Source organism: Lepidochelys kempii, chromosome 2, assembly GCF_965140265.1.
Source record: "Lepidochelys kempii isolate rLepKem1 chromosome 2, rLepKem1.hap2, whole genome shotgun sequence".
NCBI lineage: Eukaryota > Metazoa > Chordata > Testudines > Cheloniidae > Lepidochelys > Lepidochelys kempii.
In genome coordinates, this window is record NC_133257.1 from 76,801,945 (window position 1) to 76,823,767 (window position 21,823).

Consider the following 21,823-nt stretch of genomic DNA (forward strand, 5'->3'; position numbering starts at 1 on the left):
AACGCCTTATCTCATTTCCAGTTTGCCAAATTACGTAAGCTGTGGGCTCTCTGGAACCTCGGAATGTCATGTGGTTGGTGGAATGCTCCAACTTACAAGTTGTTTATTTTGTTTTCTTTTAAGGAGTCTTGTCAGTTCAAAGATCCAGAGAATGAGTCGCCTATGCAGCCCTCCGTTAAGGGCGGTTGTTGCAGTACTGGGTCAAGGACAATGCAGCTGCTGGTGCCCCTTGACGATCACACATGGAACAGCAGGTTTTTTCTCCCCAGTAGGGCTGCTAGCCAAGAGGCCATTTGGAGATGTCTGGGAACCCGACGGGGTTGGGGGGAGGCAGCCAAGCAAATGGCTGGTGCCTCCTTGGGGCAGATGTTCAGTGCAGATACTCCATAGGGAGGGCAGCCAGTGACCAGACAAATGGCCTGGTAAAGAACTTAAAAGGAGGTACTGGATAAAGGAACAGAACGGGGGAGGGGGTTGGGGACTCCTATGATTGGTATGTCAGGGAGCCAACAGCCCCGCCCCCACCATTCTCATAGCCCTCCTTAACCCTCTTATGAGGCTGGTGGATGGTAAGCTCCAAGCCATGGGTCAGCTGGGGAACCTGGATGGAAATAAAGGGGGGGCTGGTGGAAGCCCCGGAGAATTGATTTGAATAAGCATGGATTTGCTTGCACTGTACATTTTATCTGCTGGGTGGTCCCAGACATATATATAATAAAGTTGCAGCCTGATTAAAACCCATAACAAGTCAAATGTCCTTCTTGCGGTATACCCAGACAATTGTATTCTACCTTTGTTTTGTTTAAACATAATACGATACGTTTCATGGGTGATTTTTATGTATACTGTATAAGATGATGAGTACCTAATGCTTGATCCTGACAGTTGCTGAGTGTTCTCAACTGCTACTGACTTCAGTGGAGTTTATAGGACCAAGGATTGAATAAAAACTGAGTAAAAACCTCAGATTTCACCCAGAGCAAGTAAAGGGTTATAAACATCTCACTGGCATTGCTCAGATCCTTGAATGCTAGCAATACATCTGAGTTGTCATCTCTAGGAGACCTACTTGGCTTAAATTGGTTAGCCTATTTCTTCATCTATTCATATCCAAACTTTTTGTCACTCTGAACCATACAAATGGAAAGGTGAGATTCCCTGAATTAAAAAAGATCCCCAGTAACTTTTTCTTTCTTTTCACTTAATGCAGTGTCATACCTTAGACAGATGACTTTAAAAACAAACTTGTATTTAAAACTAGTGCAACTTTTCAACCAAAGCAGACACTATTATTTATATATATATGTATGTATATTTATATTTCAAAGGCAAATACTGTACCCAGGCTATCCTCAAGGACATATGGGATGGTGAGGGGCCACCGATAGTTGTCACCAATAATGGAGTTTCGTTCCTGTATTTGAGAAGGAAAATAAATGTGAAGAGTTCAGTAAGGGATGACATAGGAGTAGGCAGCAAAAACAAAATGTTGTAGCTCTAACCTGCAAGTAAGAAATATGTCTCTTATGAATCTCTGTGAGTAGTTGAGAAATAAGCTTAGGAGCACAAATACTGAGGAAGATGGCCCAGTGGTGTAGGCCTCAGGTTTGAAATACTAGAGACCATAGGCACCGACTCCATGGGTGCTCCAGGGCTGGAGCACCCATGGAAAAAAAAAAAAGGTGGGTACTGAGCACCCACTGGCAGCCCCCTTATCAGCACCTCCCCCTCCCCCCAGCACCTCCTGCTCACCATCATCAGCTGTTCCATGGCATTCAGGTGGCACTGCGGGGGAGGAGCGAGGTTGGGGTGTGCTCAGGGGATGGAGCAGAACAGGGCAAGGCAGGAGCGAGAAGAGGTGGGGCGGGGATGAGGTCTTGGGGGAAAGGGTGGAGTGGGGGTGGGGTCTGCAGTGGCACCTGGGGGGAGTACCACCCGGCACACTGGAAAGTCGGCGCCTATTCTAGAGACTTCCCAGGAACAAAATTTCAAATCCCAGCAAGGTCAGCTAAACCCTAAATTCCCTGCCATTTAGGAGGGTTTGTCTTTCATTATAATATAAAGTCCTATCTGCTCTGCCTGGACATTAACAATCCCATGACTCTTTTCATAAGTTTAGGAATTTGTTCCAGTGGCCTTGACTAAAACTACCCTTACTGTCACTGATGTACCACGTACAGATTGATTTCCATCCTCCATCCCAGAAGTAATTCAGTAGTGACTAATAATTATCTGCTCCCATTGAATTAGATAGCAAAATTCCCATTGACTTCAAAGGAATTAGGCTAAAGTAGATTGTCAGGTATTCCCACTGGGATTCTTTGAGATATAATGCAATAATTTTTTGAGGTGAATAGGGATACCAGAGGGATGTTCTAAAATGAGATGCTAATCAAGGACCTAAACTTGCATGAGGAGGCAACTCACATGAGGAGGAAGGGTTTGCAGGGAAGAGTCTGAAGTTTCATATGCTGACAAATATTGTGCAGAATTGCAGATAAACTAAGGATATCTCAAGCATGCCTGTCTGCATGTGATTAATGCCAATACTCTTAAAACTACAAGTCTAAATCACAGTAAGGGAAATAAGTTTATTACATTGATCTAATGGCTGAACTGATTTTTATTCTAGTTAATGCTTCTGTAAATTTACATGACTCATTCATTATCTATGACATTTTGTACAAATACATTCCCAAATTATTTCAATTTATTGTTACATAAACAACATTTATGGCTAGTACAAGCTGGATGGGCTGAGCATGTTCAGATCAGCCATGCTTTATATTCCATAACTCAATGACACATTTCTGGTTTTATATTTTATGTTTGAACTCACCCCATCAAGTTGGATATCTCCCTCAAAAAGGTTCAGTCCTAAAGCTAAAAAGTAAGAGCTGATTAACATTCAGACATTGTACTGATTTCTCACTGTTGCAATGAAACTTTCAAAATATGAAAAAGAAAATTAAAAAATAACCTTCATTGATGTCCAAGATATCTCGATCAATTCCACCATCTACATCTACTTCTGAAAAACAAAAGACAAGTGACATAGGACATTAGTCTTTGCTATTATCTTTATGAAGTGTGAAAATTAATGTAATAACAATAATAGTAATTATAAATCTGTCCCTGCTGTGTCTGAGCTGCTGTTTTTGTTGGCTGCCTCCAGTGCACTCAAATAGAACTCTAAACAGAACTCACCAAATGACTCTGGAGTAGGCTAGTGAGGGGAAAAAAAAAAGAGAGATTATCAGGATGCACAAAATGAAAGGCTACGAACATTATTCTTTTAATAATATTACAGATCCAGCTTGAGCTCAACTAACAGCATTTATTGCTGGCCACTTTCAGTGTGTTTTAATAGGCTACAATCAGGTTGCACTGGGAACCATGTGGCTGTTTCTGTGTTCCATGCACTCAGATGTTCCAGTATAGAGTATAGACTAGATAAGCCAAGAGATCCTTTCCAGCCCAATCTTCCCTGATTCTATAATGTCAATAGCCCTCGATTAAATACTAAAGTTTTAGGACCTAGGGGTGACAGTGGATGAGAAGCTGGATATGAGTCAGCAGTGTGCCCTTGTTGCCAAGAAGGCCAATGGCATTTTGGGATGTATAAGTAGGGGCATAGCGAGCAGATCGAGGGACATGATCGTTCCCCTCTATTCGACATTGGTGAGGCCTCATCTGGAGTACTGTGTCCAGTTTTGGGCCCCACACTACAAGAAGGATGTGGATAAATTGGAGAGAGTCCAGCGAAGGGCAACAAAAATGATTAGGGGTCTAGAACACATGACTTATGAGGAGAGGCTGAGGGAGCTGGGATTGTTTAGTCTGCAGAAGAGAAGAATGAGGGGGGATTTGATAGCTGCTTTCAACTACCTGAAAGGGGGTTCCAAAGAGGATGGCTCTAGACTGTTCTCAATGGTAGCAGATGACAGAACGAGGAGTAATGGTCTCAAGTTGCAGTGGGGGAGGTTTAGATTGGATATTAGGAAAAACTTTTTCACTATGAGGGTGGTGAAACACTGGAATGCGTTACCTAGGGAGGTGGTAGAATCTCCTTCCTTAGAGGTTTTTAAGGTCAGGCTTGACAAAGCCCTGGCTGGGATGATTTAACTGGGAATTGGTCCTGCTTCGAGCAGGAGGTTGGACTAGATGACCTTCTGGGGTCCCTTCCAACCCTGATATTCTATGATTCTATGGCACTTATGTCCTACCATCACATAGATCTACCTTTAAAAAAAATATTATTGCATAGTACAATGGCTAACCGATACAGGTATGCCATGGGAATGATACCAAAGAATTTTCACAGACTCCATCTGCTTTTGAAGAATCCGATCTTGTAAACTCTTACTCACACATGTAGCCCTCACTTACATGGATAAAGACTACCCCCACACAAGTAAGGGTTGGCAAGCTCCAACTCAGCTTGCATAGAATACATAGTTGTCATCCTGTTCATTTTCCTAGGCTTATTTAATTTTCTTTGTACATGGAGTCTGATCCAATGTCCATTGAATTCAGTAGGAGACTTTCTAGTGTCTTCAATGGGCTTTGGATCAGGCTCTTAAGTGAACAAATCGGAGCAGTTTCATTGAGAGGAGTAAATGAGTGCAAGGTTTAGGATGAACGTAAGGAAATTAAACCAATCCTTGGAATGCTTCTTGTTAGTAGGGGTTTTTTTAGAGACTGGTAATGAAAGAGTGTAATTTGCCTCTGGACTGAATACACAGAGGAGCCAATTTATTTCCAAACTGCAAAAAGTCTCATAATTCAATTAATGGTGATCTGATTTAGAAGTAATTAATAATCACCTTGATAGTTAATCTGACTAAAATTAATCCCCCAAGAATGATGTAATTAATATTGTCAGTTTCACGATGGTTTATCCAAAAATTGAAATAACAGTTTCTATAAACATAATTTTTTTTTAAAAAAAAAAAGCTTTATCCAAAGTGCTGAATGCCTTTAGTGCCATTAATGAAAGGTAAAGCATTTCTGTGGTCGCTATGATTACAATCACAATGCCTCCAGGCTTCAAAATCCATCATGCAAACAACACATACATCACAAAGCTAATTTTTTTTCAGTCCACGGACAAGATTTTCCAGCTGCATCAAAACTTTCATAAGTACAGCCGTAAAACAATTTTATTGATTCCAACCTGTACACTCCTGGTGAGTAAGAGAAAGCATGAGTGGGAGATTATTCAAATACCAAATTATTTCCAATTCCTCATGTAATGAAATCCAGCCCAGCTCAGCAGTGACTGAAAACTGTCACCACTGATGGCTTCAATGTTGAAGGAGTTGGTGATTTCCTGCTACATAGGGCCTAATCCTTACTCATATGTAGCTATGGAATCCAACAACTCCCAGTGAAATTACCTATTTTAGTGGGGATACTTGTGCGTGTAAAGATTACTCAGGGGAGCACCAGCTGCAGGATCCGGCTGCAGGTGTCCATAACCTCAAAGCCAACACAACTTACCAGAATGCCAGCCCCTACTATTTTATGAATAGCTACAATTTTGTACATTTATAACAAATTCACAATTAAGAATAACACCGTGCACTGCTAGCTGACACCAATTAAGGGTGTGTCAAGGAAAAATCCATTTCGTCCACTGAATACTATTTTAAAATCTAAAGGGAAGACGTTTCCTCTTTCCTGAATAATTTACTGTTTGTGGTTTATTCAGCCTAACTTTGGGAAACACTTTGAATGATGTTATATACATTAAAATGTAAGGTGGCCAGATTCTGCCACCTTAACTCGTATTAAGTAATACATTGCTCCATGAGTTGTCCCAGTGATACCAACATGAGAAAAGGTACCAGCTCCTGGCAAAGTAATAACAGTGTAATCAGACTCTCCACTTCCACCCACACAGTGTTTGTCTGACCCACAGATTCAGAATATTGTCTGCTCCAAATTCTTGCAAATCACACTGGGTCTTATTCACAGAAGTAGGAAAATACTACATTTCTCTGGAAAAACATAAGGCAGTATATAATTTCAAAGTTGCTATTGTTGTACGGTGTCATAAAATAGCTCACCACAGGTTGGGGAAGCTGCTAGCACAGCCAAAGAAAAGCATGTCCAGCTTGACTAAGAGGGCATTCACTTCCATGATATATTTATTATATTAAACAAAATACTTGGTGTCACTATCTATATTCCAAATAGTAGAATAGGTTTTACCATTTACCCTGATTCCAGGGCTGGACTGTCTATTCAGCCAAAATTGCTATAGAAAAATCAATGGGAGTTCTGCCAGAATAAGGAGTGTAGGATCAGGCCCTCTAGATATAGAGGTGGACTGATCATAAGTAGCAGTAATGAGAAAATCTACTCAGAAAACAAAATTTTCTGTGTTCCTCCTCTATGTTCTTAACGACGGGAGAGAACTGCTCATTTGCAGGAACAATATGCAGCAGTTTTTCTTTTTTTCACAAGCTTGTCATGACCTATATTACACTTCAAAATGTAAAGATTGTTTTCTTACCAGACCACAGCCAACCTGAAGAAGAGACCAAGTGAGGAGCACAGGCACAGACAACATACCCATCTTGCTTTACTCTGCAAAAGGCTGTGGACTCAATTTCAGAGCAACTTTCTAATTAAGGAAGTAAATAGAATACTTCAGAACCTTTGCCCTAGGATCTGTAGCTAGATGTTTTGTATCTTTATCTTAAATTGTCCAATCAGTAAAGTCTATTTCTTTTATCAGATTTATTACCACCATACATGTGTTCATTGAGATCATTAATGCGTATCTTACAAGTCACTTTTCCTTATGAAAAATAAGAGTAATAATACTTAGCATTTAATTTTGGAAACTAATCACAAGACTCTTGTGAGGTAGAGAAATTATTATTAATATACCTATTTTACAGAAAGGGAAACTGAGGGAGAAAGTTTGTGACTTTCCTAAGGCCACATAGGAGGTCTTGTCAAAGCCAATGCTCGAATCTGAGACCATGCTTCCCTATATAATGCCTTTCTCTAACTTGAAGTACTGCATTTGTCAATAAATTGAGTCATGGTATCCTGCTGGATCATTTACAAGTTTCCTCAGATTGAATTTATTCATTTTGGTATTACCATTTTGTTATCCTTGAACATAGTTCTACTTCTGTCTAGATTTTGTTTAGTTTCTTGCCAGCCTTAGTTAAGCCTTCTACTATTTTGCATACATAATGGTCACCATTTGCCAACACACATCCCACAGAGATCTAAGATTACCACAAATGTTCCTTATACTTAGAATAAAAGGTACCTAAGTTTGGTAAAATTAGGTAACCATGAGTTTAATAAAAGAAAAGGAGGACTTGTGGCACCTTAGAGACTAACAAATTTATTTAAGCATAAGCTTTCATGAGCTACAGCTCACTTCATTGGATGCATTCAGTGAAAATTACAAGTGGGGAGATTTATTTACACAGAGAATATGAAACAATGGGTGTTACCATACATACAGTAACGAGAGTGATCAGGTAAGCTATTACCAGCAGGAGAGCGGTGGCGGGGCGGAAACCTTTTGTAGTGATAATCAAGGTGGGCCATTTCCAGCAGTTGACAAGAACATCTGAGGAACAGCGGAGGTGGAGGGAGGAGGAGGAAATAAACATGGGGAAAATAGTTTTACTTTGTGTAATGACCCATCCACTCCCAGTCTTTATTCAAGCCTAAATTAATTGTATCCAGTTTGCAAATTAATTCCAATTCAGCAGTCTCTCATTGGAGTCTGTTTTTGAAGTTTTTTTGTTGAAGAATTGCCACTTTTAGGTCTGTAATCAAGTGACCAAAGAGATTGAAGTGTTCTCCGACTGGTTTTTGAATGTTATCATTCTTCTTCTTATGTTATAATTCTGCCATATGATGAAAATGGCTCAGTAGGCTATGACCCCTGCCTCTGGAGAGAGAAGGGCTACGTGGAAGGTCACAGTGAGCCTCTGAGGCTAGCAAAAATCTGCCTGGAAGCGTGGGACCAACTGAGACAAGGTCGGAGCTTTGTCACAGATTGTAATGTTGATAATCTTGCATTAGCCCTTGGCTAAGGCCTTGTCTACACTACAAAATTAAGTCGACTTAAGTTACGTTGAAGTACAGCTGCTGCAATAATTAAGCTGCTGTTGCATGTCCATACTACATTCTTTGTGTTGCTGGGGTGCATCCATACTAGCAGCACCTGTATCAGCCCAGAGAGCAGTGTACTGTGAGTAGCTATCCCACAGTGCAATTCGCCACCATCTAGTGCAGGGTGTTTTGGGAAGAGTTTGCAATGCCTCGTGGCCACAAACCAGGGCTTAAATTCAAATGGAGCCATCCAGAGCGGAGCTCTGGTAAATATTTTCAAACCTGCGAGAGCCCCGACTCTGCCCCCGTGGGACAGAAACCCCAATCCACAGTGCCCCTCTGCCCCCCTGTGGGGCTGAAGCCCCTAGAAATCCCCCCCATCCCAGCAGCTGAAGCCAGGAGCCCTGAAGCAGGGGAAGCTGGGGGGGGTCTGGGAAATTGTCTGAGTATTTAAGCCCTGGTGCAAAGGAGTTGTGCAAGGGTGGCTGGAAACATGTGTTCAGCATCCCATTATGCAGGTTTCTCCATCCCATCATTCAATGGCAATCCTATTACATTTCATGTTACTTTTTGGAAGCCCCGCTAACCTGCACGTCCGCCATCTCCGTGAGAAGCATAGATCCCGCGCTGCTCTTCAATATTGCACTGAGCATTACAAACATGATGTGCCTGATCCTGCAGTACTTCCTAAGCTGCGAGTCTGATAACGATGAGTTGGTGGCTGCCTTGCAGCGCGCCGTGGAAAGAAACAATTCAAGATTGCTGTTAACATTCACTGAGCAGCTGCACATGGTGGCCTGCTAGTTCTGGGCCTGAGAAACAAGCATGCACTAATAGGATCACATCGTTATGCAGATATCGGATGACGAGCAGTGGCTGCAGAACTCTGAGATGCACAAGGCCACATTCCTGGAACTGTATGCAGAGCTTGCCCCAGCCTCCCAGTGCAGCAACACCAAAATGAGACCTGCACTCATAATGAAGCGAGTGGTGATTGCTGTGTGGATGCTGCCAATGCCAGATTGCTACTGATCAGTCAGGAATCTATTTGGAGATGGTAAATCCCCTGTGGGCATTGCGGTGATGCAAATGTGCAGGGCCGTTAATTGTATCCTACTACGAAGGACTGACTCTGGGCAATGTGTGGGTAATAGTGGATGGTTTTTCCGCAATGGGGGTTCCCAAACTGCAGTGGGGCGATAGATAGCATGCAGATCCCTATTTTGGCACCAGACCACCTTGCAATGGAGTACATCAACAGAAAGGGTTATTTTTCTATGGTGTTGCAAGCACCACTGGATCACTAGAGTTGTGTCACCGGCATCAATGTGGACTGGTCAGGCAAGGTCATGATGCATGCATCTTTAGGAACATGGGCCTGTGCAGAAAGTTGCACACAGGGACTTTCTTTCCAGACCAGAGGATTACCATTTGGGATGTTGAAACACCAACAGTAATCCCTGTCTACCTTTTACTTCTGTGGCTCATGAAGCCATACACTGGCCACCTCAACAGTAACAAGGAGCACTTCAACAACAGGCTCAGCAGGTACAGAGTAACTGTTGAATATGCCTTCATTGGTTTGAAGGGCTGCTTGTGCTGTCTGCTCATGAGATTAGACCTCTGTGATTAGACCGGAATCCCAGGGGACTCAGCTGAGGTCACTCAATTAGGGTGAACTGCAAAAAATGGGGCAGGCAATCCCCAAAGCTGATGGATATTCCAATACTTAGATTTACCAAGCCAGCACAAAACAGCTTCTTTTATACCTCACCAGTTACTCAGAAATCACCAACACATTTCCCTTAAACTAACCCAGCCTCAGGCCTCCACCTAGACACCCATGTCAAATATGAGGATTAATGAAAATCTTATTCATCAAAAAAAAAAGGTTCTACCAATCCCAAAGGATCGGACACATTACCTCCCAGGTTATGAATATTTCAGATCTTACCCAAATACACACTTACAGCCAATTCTTATTAACTAAACTAAAATTTATTAAAAAGAGAGAGAGAGTTGGTTAAAAGAACAGTATACATACAGACATGAGTCAATCTGGAGATTCAGATTCATAGCAGAGATGGAGAGCTTTGTAGATGCAAAGAGTTCTTTCAGAAATAGTCCATAGGTTATAGTCCAATGTTTATATTCAGGGTGGTCCAGTCAGAACTGGGATCTCAGTCCTTGTGGCTTAGGCTTCCCCTGCATGAAACCTCAAGCAGATCTGAGATGACAGGATCAGGATCCAAGGGTCTTTTATACAGTGGTCTAGCAGCTACTTGACCTTACAGTCCTGGGTGAACTATAGGCTTTTGATGTAACCTTCTGTTTCCTAAGCACCACCACTAATTTGCTACACAAATTACCATAGGGCAATTTATCTATTGGGCAGTATATCACAAACTTCAAAGAGACATAGACAATGACATTATTTCACCCAAGATTCATCTAAATGTTAATATTCCCTTTTTAATCCCCAAATTAATAGTTATAGTGACGGACAGGAACTGTCTGTTTACATGGCTAGCGTCTAAGATACACACAATTAGTATCACTTCTAACAACATAGGTTTGCATTTCAAAATTCTAGTTTATCTAGCATCGAATGGCCCTAATTACCATTCACATACTTTCTAACATGCTTTAAAGGTTGGCTCTGGGTTATTTAGCCTGCAAGTTGCTTAACCCTTTCTGGTCATGAATCACAACCTCAGTGAAGAAAATATCCCATGGTCACAGCTGCGTGCTGTGCACTTCATAACGTCTGTGAAGGAAAGGGGGAAAAGTTTCTGCAGGGTTCGCGCATGGAGGTGGATCGGTTGTCCACTGATTTTTGAGCAGCCAGATACTAGGGCTATAAGAAGAGCTGAACGGGGAACTATTTGGCTCAGAGAAGCTTTGAAGGAGCATTTTAACAATGAACCACAGTAATATGTGTTGCTGTAATATGCTGTGCCTGGCACTGGTTTTTTGCACCATACTATGAACCTTGTAATGAGTGCTGAATGTGTGCTAATGTAACAGTGCAAATGCAACTATTGCTGTTATCTTTGGACGTTAGCCAAATGTCCAAATGCTTAATAAAGATGGAATAAGTTTCCATAAATAGACTTTTATTCCACACTCATGCAAACATACCTGCTTAAAGCTTAAATAAGTATCATGCATACAGGTAAAGGTATCTTTAAAGGGGGAGGAACATGGAATTCACAAACACATACAGCAACCTAGTCTCCCACAGTTGGGTGTATGTGGGGGCTGTAATTGTGTATACTCCCCCACGGGAGTGGCTGGGGTACTGCTGTGGCCTCGGAAGACATGTGGAATGTGAGGGGGAAGTGTAGGGAGGTCCTAGAATGCAGTTCTCTATGGGCTGCAGGGGGAGGCGAGTGCAAATGTGTTCAGCCTGAAGTTCAATAAGGGACCACAGAATGTCTGTTTGCTCCATTAGCAGCATGATCCTCTCTTGTCACCCATTTCTCCTGTCCTCGCTATCCCTCTGCATTTTGTCATTGATTGTCCCCCTCCAAGCCCTCTTCTTGCAATCCGATGCACCAGAGGCTTGCATGACATCCTGGAACATGTCTTCCCTTGTCCTCTTCTTTCTCCTCCTTATCTGGGCAAGCCATTCTGCCAGTGTGGATGGAGAGACCCTCAAGGCCACATTTGCAGTTGCTAAAGAAACAATGGACAGAGGTACTATTGTGAGTACATTCACTCCCCCTGAGCCACATAAGTTACAAGCACAACATTCTGACTTCCCCTTGGGATGAATAGAGCAGGGGGTTCTCAACCTTTTTCAGTCTGAGACCTCCCCCCCCCAACATGCTATAAAAATTCCACAGCCCACCTGTGCCACAACAACTGCTTTTCTGTATATAAGAGCCAGGGCCAGCGTTAGGGGGTATCAAGCAGGGCAATTGCCCGTGGCCTCATGCCGCAGGAGGCCCCATGAAGCTAAGTAGCTTGGGCTTCAGCCCCACTGCGGCGGGGCTCCAGCTTCAGCTTTCTGCCTTGGGCCCCAGTGAATCTAATGCTGACCCTGCTTGGCAGACCCCCTGAAATCTGTTCACGGCGCCTGCAGGGGCCCTGGACCCCCAGTTGAGAACGGCTGGCATAGAGCACAGCGGCAGTCCCAGCCATGAAGAGTACACCTGAAGGGGAGGGAGGGAGTTGGGACAATAAGAGGGGGTAGCTCTCAGGCATCAGTACAAGAGGATGGGGCAATTAAACTGACTACTGGCACCGTTCTCCACCGGCAGTGGTGATTTTAGCAGATATTTCATTCATGACTGTAACTGAGGCTGAAAGGGAATAGCTCCTGCATATGTCTGCCTGCAGACCAGGGCTGTATGCTGCTATGGTGCCTGCTGAAGTAATTGCTGACTGGTGTAGGAAAGTGTCCTACTGTGGTGGAAGAAATAAGGCAGCCTGCCCAAGAAAATTTTAGCAGAGGGTTGCAGGCTAGCAAAGTTTCCTAGCGGTCTCTATGGAGGAGTCACAGGACATCCTGGTGCACATAAACTATTCCGCAGGGCACCCTTTGCCTAGCTGTACAGGGGAATGAGAAGCAGGTAGCAACTGCACCTCTACTGGGTATTTCACTTCCTCTTCTAGCCTGATAAAAAAAAATAGTATATGAACAGATGTGTCCCTGCAATACTGAAGCAAACTGAGTGCTTACCAGAGGTTCCCTCTCCTGCATCAGGCTTGCCAGTGCTGGACTGCTGGAGTGGCTCGACTGCTCAGGAATCAAAAACAGGTCCTACCTTGCAATGCCACTGGAACCCCTGGTCACCTGTCCCAAATACTCCTCCTCCTCCTCTTCCTTGTCCAGTGTCCTTGTCCTCAGGTGGTGGCTTGTGACTCCAGCTCCCCCAAAGTATCCATGGGGCACTTGGCGGTAGAGGTGGGGGCACTGCCGAGGATGGCATGCAGCTCCTCATAGAAACCGACTGTTGCATCCCTTGCCTTCTGGTACGCCTGCAGCAGCTCCTTGATTTTTCACGCTGCGCGGCTGCATGTCCCTTTCATAGGTAGGGTTATCACTTAGCCGGTATTTGACAGGCCTGGCTGGGATTTTTAAGGATTTGCCAGTTGCCAGAAAAATAATGTAATCTTCCAGGGTTTTTTTACGTGGGTCTAAAGATTTGCATTATTATCACAACACCAGGGCCGGCTCTAGGCACCAGCAATCCAAGCACATGTTTGGGGCGTCACTTTTCAAGGGGCAGCACTCTGGCCTTTTTTTTTTTTTTTTTTGCACTTGGGGCAGCAAAAAAACCTAGAGCTGGCCCTGCACAACACACTGGGATAGGTAATATTAAAAGTGTCTGTGTCCAGCTAAAGATGCTGCAGTGTTCCCAGCTCCACTGCTTACGTGTTAATGGATCAAAACTGTTGAAAATACAGCAGCTGTTTGCCCACCAACACACAAGGCACCACGTGTGTGCAAGAGAGGGTTTGAGTCAAGAGTGAGGAGATGTGCAATGTTATTAATCTTATCTATATATGTTATTTCTCTAGATACTATAAGTGGCTGTTGAAGCGGGGGTGAGGTTTGCAAAGTTGCCTTGTGTATGGGGGTTAGGGTTGCGGTGAGCTTGCCTTGTGGGGAGGGGGTGCCTGTTTTTTGCATTTCAAAGGTGGTAATCCTAGTTGTAGCCCTTCTCCCCCATGCCCAGAGCGATCTGGCCATAGATCTCAAAATTCCTACAGCTGTATTGGAGCTGTGACTGCATGGCGTCCCCTCCCCACAGACCCAGGAGATCCACTACCTCTGGTGTACTCGAGGCAGGAGTGCTTTGGCTGCATGGAGCAGGCATGGTCAGCTGGGCAGTTGTTATGTTAGCTCTTCATGCCAAGGAAACAGGAAATGGAATTTCAAAAAATTCCTGGGGCTTTAAAAGGGGAGAGGCGAGGACCTGTGTACCTGGCTGCCGGGCAGCAGAGTTCAAAAGGGTGACCAGAGCAGTCACTTCGGGCCATTGTGGGACACCGTAAGTAACGCAGCATCTATACTGACACCACATCGGCCTACGATGACCTCATGCTACGCCTCTCGCCGAGGTGGATTTATTAGGTCGGTGTAGTGGGTGAGTTAAAGCGGCAGGAGGAACATTGTAGTGTAGATGCTTACACAATTAGGTCAATATAAGCTGCTTTACGTCAACTAACTCTATAGTGTTGATGAGGCCTTTGTAACGTCAGCTCCAGAGTCTAAACAGCTGGTATTGGGAGTGACTCTGGGGGCCTATTTCCCTTCCCACTCAAATTTCCCACACATATACCTGTCTGAGACAACCCCTTTCTATATACACACACACTTTCTCTCTCTCTCTCTCTGGCTGGCTATAAGAGACATCCAGCAGTTAAGGAAGCTCAACTTCCCTCAAGAAACAAAGGGAATCCATTCCCCAACTGCCTTACCAGCAAAGAGGACTCATCCCCAACCACTCTACAGCTAGAGACAGTAGGATGTCTTGCTTAACACCACTACTGCAAGCAGATACTGCATAACAGCCCACCTGTCATGTCTGCAGCTACTGTAAGGAGCAGCCCGCAGGTAGGTGAGTGACCTAAAAAAGAGTCCATAATGTACTGGGAGGGGGGAAGAAGGGGTACGGAGCCATATGGAAGGAAGGAATTATATTTAGTAGTGTTTGTAGCATTTTCATCTGTTCCATATAGTTGGTTTTCCCCAATTATTTATCCCAAATCAAATTAATCAATGCTGGGTTTGACATTGCACCCAACCAGTCTGTATATGTAGGACTTGCTTCAGACTTCCATTTTCTCAGCAGGATGTATTTTTCCACTAGCGCACACTTGCTATTGTGTGCCACTAAACACACAATAGCAAATACCATCCCCATAATACAGACAGCTTTTTGGTGTGCCACTTGGGCAGACTGCCAAGCTAGGCCCTCAACAGAGCCAAAACTAAACATGACTAAAGCTATAAACCAGCTAATTAAACAAAGCCCTAACTAAGAAACAGCTGAGTGGTTATACACAATTATCTATCAGATGTCAAGTGCTATTATTGTTTATAATAATTTACTACTTGTATACCTCTTCTTTTCTCCAAAAGAAAAGTGCTCTCCTTTTTTACTGCCCTCTCTCAGCAGCTCTGAGGTCTATCCACCACAGATCTTAGAGGAAAAGAAAATAACCAACTTTCCCTTTTCCAGTACTCCTTCTTTATAGAGTAGGCTGGATTTTTTGGCAGAGAAATAACCAGGGCAGCCATAACTCTCAACAATCTGTTAGTCCCACTTTAACTCAATTAAACCGCTGTTTTCAACGAACCAGTAAATGTGACCATGAAAGAGAAAATTAAAATGGAGGCACATGTGAACACTTATATGCATACCTAAATTATCATAATAAAACCAATCACATCACAGGGAACTAAATACAAAAGCAATATATTAATCACAAAATTTCAGGACATTGAGTGAAAGATCTTAGAGCAACAGTAACTCTGTCCCCCATGAAGCATGTACATGGATTGATTAATGTTTAGACTCAGGTCTGGCAGGTGGCCCATGCAGGAGAAGGAAAACTGATTTCCAAAATAACAAGAATGTGAGGCCTAGCCAGCTGATTCATAAAAGTTGTGCCAATCACACATGCTATATAAGTCTGCACCACCAACCCCAGCAAACAGCACAAGGTGAAGAAAGCATTAAGGTGATGAGTAAGTGCTTAATGTTCATACTGGACTTTTAAGACAAAAATTATATTATTTAAAGTCTAAGTGTTATAATGGGTTTTATTATATGATCACATGCCTGGGCAATGAGCCTCCAGCTCTGACACTAACTTGCTTTGTGACTTCAGGCATGTCACTTAACCCATATCTTTAAAATGTAAATAGAATAACAGTCACCTAATTCATAGGATATAGAGCACTATGTGCCAAACTGTGTTTTTTAAGGCAATGGTCCACATCGGGATAATCCTTCCCTGAATTCCATGGTTGACATCAACTGAAATCTAACCTCAGATTTTAAAAAAAAAACACAAAAACTTTAAGGTGGAAGTAACACCATACACAGTTTAAAGGTATCTCTGTTGGAAGGATGGAAACAAGTTCTGCCTCTGAAATGTGACTGAGGAACTGGATGAGTGCACTGTGAGTGGAACTGAAAGTGAATTTGTTATGGAGCTGATTACACTGAGTGGTAAAGCATGTGCATTGCCATCAGTGTGGGGGCTGATATTAATTTAACCAGTGATTTCCTTGAGTTTTAGTGATTGGTAGGAAATATACTTGAGCAAACTTAAGTGTAAATTAACAAAGAAGTGTGTGTGCGCTGTTTTGTGGCTAATGTAGCAGGATAAGATATAGTTTTAAACATAAATCACAAGCACATAAGCTGAGGATTCTTAAAGTAATATTGGAGCGGCATTAACAAAAGACATCTTGGTATTCCCATATATTAGGTACCTAATATATTTTAGACTGTACAAAACAGTGCTATTCAATCTGCAAATCAATTTTTCCCCCTATGACGGGAGAGGTGTTAACAAATCACTTCATCTTGAGTAGCCCTTTGAAATTTGTGTAAACTACTTATGCTAAACTATCTTTTCCACCTTGTATGTAATTGTGACATTCAGTGCATTTCCCAGACCTGAAGAAGAGCTCTGTATAAACTCAAAAGTTTGTCTCTCTTACCAACAGAACTTGGTCCTATATAAGATATTACCTCACCCACCCTGTCTCTCATTCAGTCTGACAGTCTGAGATATTGTCACTTTCTTCCTCAATCAGCTCTGCATAAGACAGAGTTGTACTATCACCCCACTGACCTGCATGTGCCCATAAATTAGGTTCAGAGTCATTGGCTTGAGGACGAAGAGATTCTTTTTGGGGTCTGTCTAGGCCATAAACATCTTCAGTTTCCCCAGTCTGTAGTACTTGTACATTTGAAAAAATAATTACATTATCTAAAAGCTTAGGACATTTATCTGAGTTTTTCTCCTTGCAATTGGTCCTCTTGGATAGAAATAACAACTTGAATGAGGGCAAAACTGCTTAATGAGTCCTGGGCAGCTATAAGAGACGCTGCAAACTCTGGTCCTTTGGCAGCCAATTAGATGCCTCTTTTTTTTCTTTTTTTTTCCATAAGCCCAAATGCTTCCCCCCACTTACTAAGACAAGCAGAGAGGAGTAAAACCCAGCAGAAAGTGGAGGGTGATATAGGCCTATTTGAGTAACCTTCCAACCTCACTCTGCACATTCACATCCCCACTGTTGCACACGGGGGGCCATGTTGGGAGAGGAATATAAGCTGTCCTGGGTAGGGACCATCTCTTTGATACGTATTTGTACAGTGCCAAACACCCTGGGGCCCAGACCTTTAGGTGATACGGAAACAGGAACAATTATGTCAAGGCCACTATCCTTTCAACAAACTGTGAGTATTTCCCTACAGCAGGTGACGTTGACTTTGTCAGGGTTCCTTCTCCATCATGGAAGATTTTCTGAATCAGCAGCTATACAAGACATAAAAATGAGTGGGGGAAAAGTGCACGAAGTGAGGGGAAGGAAGAAAAAACAGAAAACTTAAGGACAAGGATGGAAAATATAATCAGAGGGGAAAGGGCGCAAAAATTTGTAGGACTTGAAGATATTTGGGGAGATAAAGAACAAGAAAGGGGCTGAACTTATGGGTGAGGGATAATACTCTACAGATGGGGAAAGAGATAGTAAGAGGGGCATACAGGATAAATGTGGGAGGAAAACAGATAAGCAGGAGGAAATGGCAAAATGTTGCTCATGTTGTTTGCAAATACTGTCACCATAAACTACAGAAACTTAATCCCCAATTGTAACTTGAGCTAACGACTGAGAGCTGTGAAATGACTGAAAGTGAAAGAGCCAGCTTTGCCTTGTTTCAGAGTAACAGCCGTGTTAGTCTGTATTCGCAAAAAGGAGTACTTGTGGCACCTTAGAGACTAACCAATTTATTTGAGCATGAGCTTTCGTGAGCTACAGCTCACTTCATCGGATGCATACCGTGGAAACTGCAGCAGACTTTATATACACACAGAGAATATGAAACAATACCTCCTCCCACCCCACTGTCCTGCTGGTAATAGCTTATCTAAAGTGATCATCAAGTTGGGCCATTTCCAGCACAAATCCAGGTTTTCTCACCCTCCACCCCCCCCCACAAATTCACTCTCCTGCTGGTGATTTGTGTGGAGGGTGAGAAAACCTGGATTTGTGCTGGAAATGGCCCAACTTGATGATCACTTTAGATAAGCTATTACCAGCAGGACAGTGGGGTGGGAGGAGGTATTGTTTCATATTCTCTGTGTGTATATAAAGTCTGCTGCAGTTTCCACGGTATGCATCCGATGAAGTGAGCTGTAGCTCACGAAAGCTCATGCTCAAATAAATTGGTTAGTCTCTAAGGTGCCACAAGTACTCCTTTTCTTTCAGCTTTGCCTTGTTTTTGACTTATCTTTTTTTCTTTGTAGCTATTCTGGATATAAGAACAGACGCACGGGTAGTTTTGTGAGGCGAATGTTGCTTAAAGGACAAGGGTGATGGATGATTGTGCACTGACTGCTGGGTGGGCCCAAGTGATTAGGATGCCAGCTTGAAATGTGCGAGGCCAGGGTTCATGTCCAGCTCTACCATAGGCTTCCGGAAAAACTTAGTCACTTAGGCCCAGATCCTCAAAGGTTTTAAGCACCACTGTGAGCCACAAAACCCCCCACTTGACTGCCACCTACCCCTTTTGGCACCTAAAGTCACTCAGTGCCTAAGTTTTTCAGGGTAAAAGTTCCCTAGGCCTCTACATTTCTGCCTCTGAGCAAGTACATCACTGCCGGCCTCTAGGCATCCCACTGCTCAGCCGTAGTTAAATGAAAGAGCAACATATAGGCACAAAGCACGAGCTTGGGCCTGCGGCATTTCATCGCCCATCATCCTCCCCGCCCCCAAATTCTCTCTCTCTTTCAATCACACACATGTACATGTTATCTTTAGGAATGACTGTGAAAAATGCTTTTTCATGTGTTTTTGATAATTATTTCAAACGATTTTTTTCACCTGGAATTGGGCTCATGTCTGAAATACTTTTACACTAATATTTTTTGAAGTAAATCTCCTCTGTGGGGCAGATTCTGCACTGTGGTGTAGTACAGCTGCTCTAGGCTCCTCTGCTGGCACAAAGTCACCCTACAGTGGATGCTGGCCACCAAGAACTATTCCAATAAAGGGCATCTCTCAAAGATACAGATCCAGCAAAACAGCTGTTCTGCCACTCCTGTCCCAGCTGCCAGGAGACATGGCTTGAGAAAAGAGGAAAAGGCTTGGACATCTCTGTGCCCCAGAAATCCCTGGCTGCTATGTCAGTCCTTTGCCACTATTGGTTCAAGGGAGTGCCAATGTGAGCAGGTACGATAGCTTTGGACTGCCCAAGGGAAGGATTCTCCTGATCTCAGACTTTCTCCCTGTACCACCTATGTACTCAGGCTGTGAGCTGTCCAGACATTTCTCTCCTTAAAAATAAGCTATGTGTGGCTGAGCTGTTAGCAGTTTATAAGGAAAGAAATCTAAATGAAACAAAATTCAGCTATGCCTGCTTCTCTTCACTATTGTATAATGTAATTACCCTCAGATGCTCCCTTGTGGTTCTTATTTGTACACCATTTTAATTTTAAAGGTGACCACTAAAGCGTGGGGAAAAGTTGGATTTGTACCTCTCTTTCTCTCCTTCCCACCCCGCCTTAATGTTTAAATTTGGCGTGACATGGTTTTTTAATTTCTTTTTCTGTTTCAGTTAATGGGAGTTGAGTACTCTGCCTCTTCCGTGTTGGATCCTTTGAGAACACAGAGCTATTAATCCCTTTGTAAAACGTAATCAAATAAATAGAGAAATCTGGACGTGTCAGCTTTTAACTAATAGCAAATCAGTAACACAATTAATGTAGACTTGGAACAGTTACAGCAAGTCTATTACTGCAGATAGATTTTTTTTAGAGGTGAAATATTTCAATAGAGATGTCCCACCCAGGAATAGGATAACTGCTCAATGAATTATCATCTCTAAATGGAACAAATATAAAAACATTTAATTCAAAGGTGAAACCTTTCCATGCACTTTGTTTCTGGATTTAGACAACTAAAAATACTTAGTTCCTTGTTGTGGTTTAATGATAGACTATGAAAGTTTTTTCGGGGGGGGGGAAGCCCTCTCTCACAAAACTGCTGGATAAAAAGACTTTACAAAAGATTTTTCTAAGAGCTAAACAAACAAAAAAAAAATGCAGTTACCCTCTTAGATGCAGCTACTGCCAGAACAGAATCAAAGTTAGTGTTGAAAAGACCATCTAATTAACCTTCTTACTAATTTACATTTTTTTAATCTACACCTATAAAAAGCCTAGTGTCAGACTCCTGGCTTTCCTTGATGTATGGCACATTCAAATTCTGCTGAAATTAAGCTTTTCATTAAAAAAAAATCTAGCTATCACTGCAAAGAAAACTTTGCTAATGTAAACCAAGTGTTACTGATGCAGTGCTCACTTCATGAATCTGCAACCAGTCTCAAGCAAGAACTGAGGGGTGTAAACTCTCCTGTCCATAACACTATAGTAGTGGTGTTGACTCTTAAGGCTAGTGATGACATTTTAAATGTAAATTTAGCTGTTTAACTGCTGATCACTTTAGCAATAGGGAAGTGGGTGAGAGTGAAGTCTATAGGTATGGGAATTTGCTGTAGGAAAGGAAATGTGGATGTGGGGAAAAGGCAGACACACGAAAACAAGCATGAGAAACAGAAGATAGGAAATAAAGGGCATAAATAAGGATCCTACGCTTTTCCCACTTAGTGATGTTGAATGTGACTAACAAATAACCAAAGATTAAGAGATCCATAAAGGCACTATTCCATTCTTGATTTTCGTACAAATCTCCCATTGATATTCATGGAACACAAGACCGGCCATGCTGGGTCAGACCAAAGGTCCATCTAGCCCAGTATCCTGTCTTCTGACAGTGGCCAATGCCAGGTGCCCCAGAGGGAATGAACAGAACAGCTAATCATCAAGTGATCCATCCCCTGTCGCCCATTCCCAGCCTCTGGCAAACAGAGGCTAGGGACATCATCCCTGCCCATTCTGGCTAATAGCCATTGATGGACCTATCCTCCATGAATTTATCTAGTTCTTTTTTTGAACACTGTTATAGTCTTGGCCTTCACAACATTCTCTGGCAAGGAGTTCCACAGATTGACTGTGCATTGCGTGAAAAAAAAAATATTTACTTTTGTTTTAAACCTGCTACCTATAAATTTTATTTGGTGGTCCCTAGTTCTTGTGTTATGAGAAGGAGTAAATAACACTTCCTTATTTACTTTCTTCACACCCGTCATGATTTTATAGACCTCTATCATATACCCCTTAGTCGTCTCTTTTCTAAGATGAAAAGTCCCAGTCTTATTAATCTCGCCTCATACGGCAGACATTCCATACCTCTAATAATTTTTGTTGCCCTTTTCCGAACCTTTTCCAAGTCCAATATATCTTTTTTTGAGATGGGGCGACAGCTGCACGCAGTATTCAAGATGTGGGCGTACCATGGATTTATATAGAGGCAATATGATATTTTCGGTCTTATTATCTAATCCTTTCTTAATGATGCCTAACATTGTTTGCTTTTTTAACTGCCGCTGCACATTGAGTGGATGTTTTCAGAGAA

At 42.7% G+C, this 21,823-nt stretch overlaps 1 protein-coding gene across 1 annotated transcript in view; it reads right to left on the bottom strand.

Annotated features, from left to right (window-relative positions):
* Positions 1–21,823, bottom strand: part of LOC140906747 (E3 ubiquitin-protein ligase RNF138-like) — a 67,630-nt gene that overhangs the window by 27,418 nt on the left and 18,389 nt on the right. Inside the window, exons 8-11 of the mRNA XM_073331306.1 lie at positions 3,208–3,226; positions 2,981–3,031; positions 2,840–2,883; positions 1,342–1,414 (exon numbers count right to left, since the gene is read on the bottom strand). Of these exons, the coding sequence (XP_073187407.1) occupies positions 1,342–1,414; positions 2,840–2,883; positions 2,981–3,031; positions 3,208–3,226 (187 nt within the window). The remainder of the gene's footprint in view (positions 1–1,341; positions 1,415–2,839; positions 2,884–2,980; positions 3,032–3,207; positions 3,227–21,823) is intronic.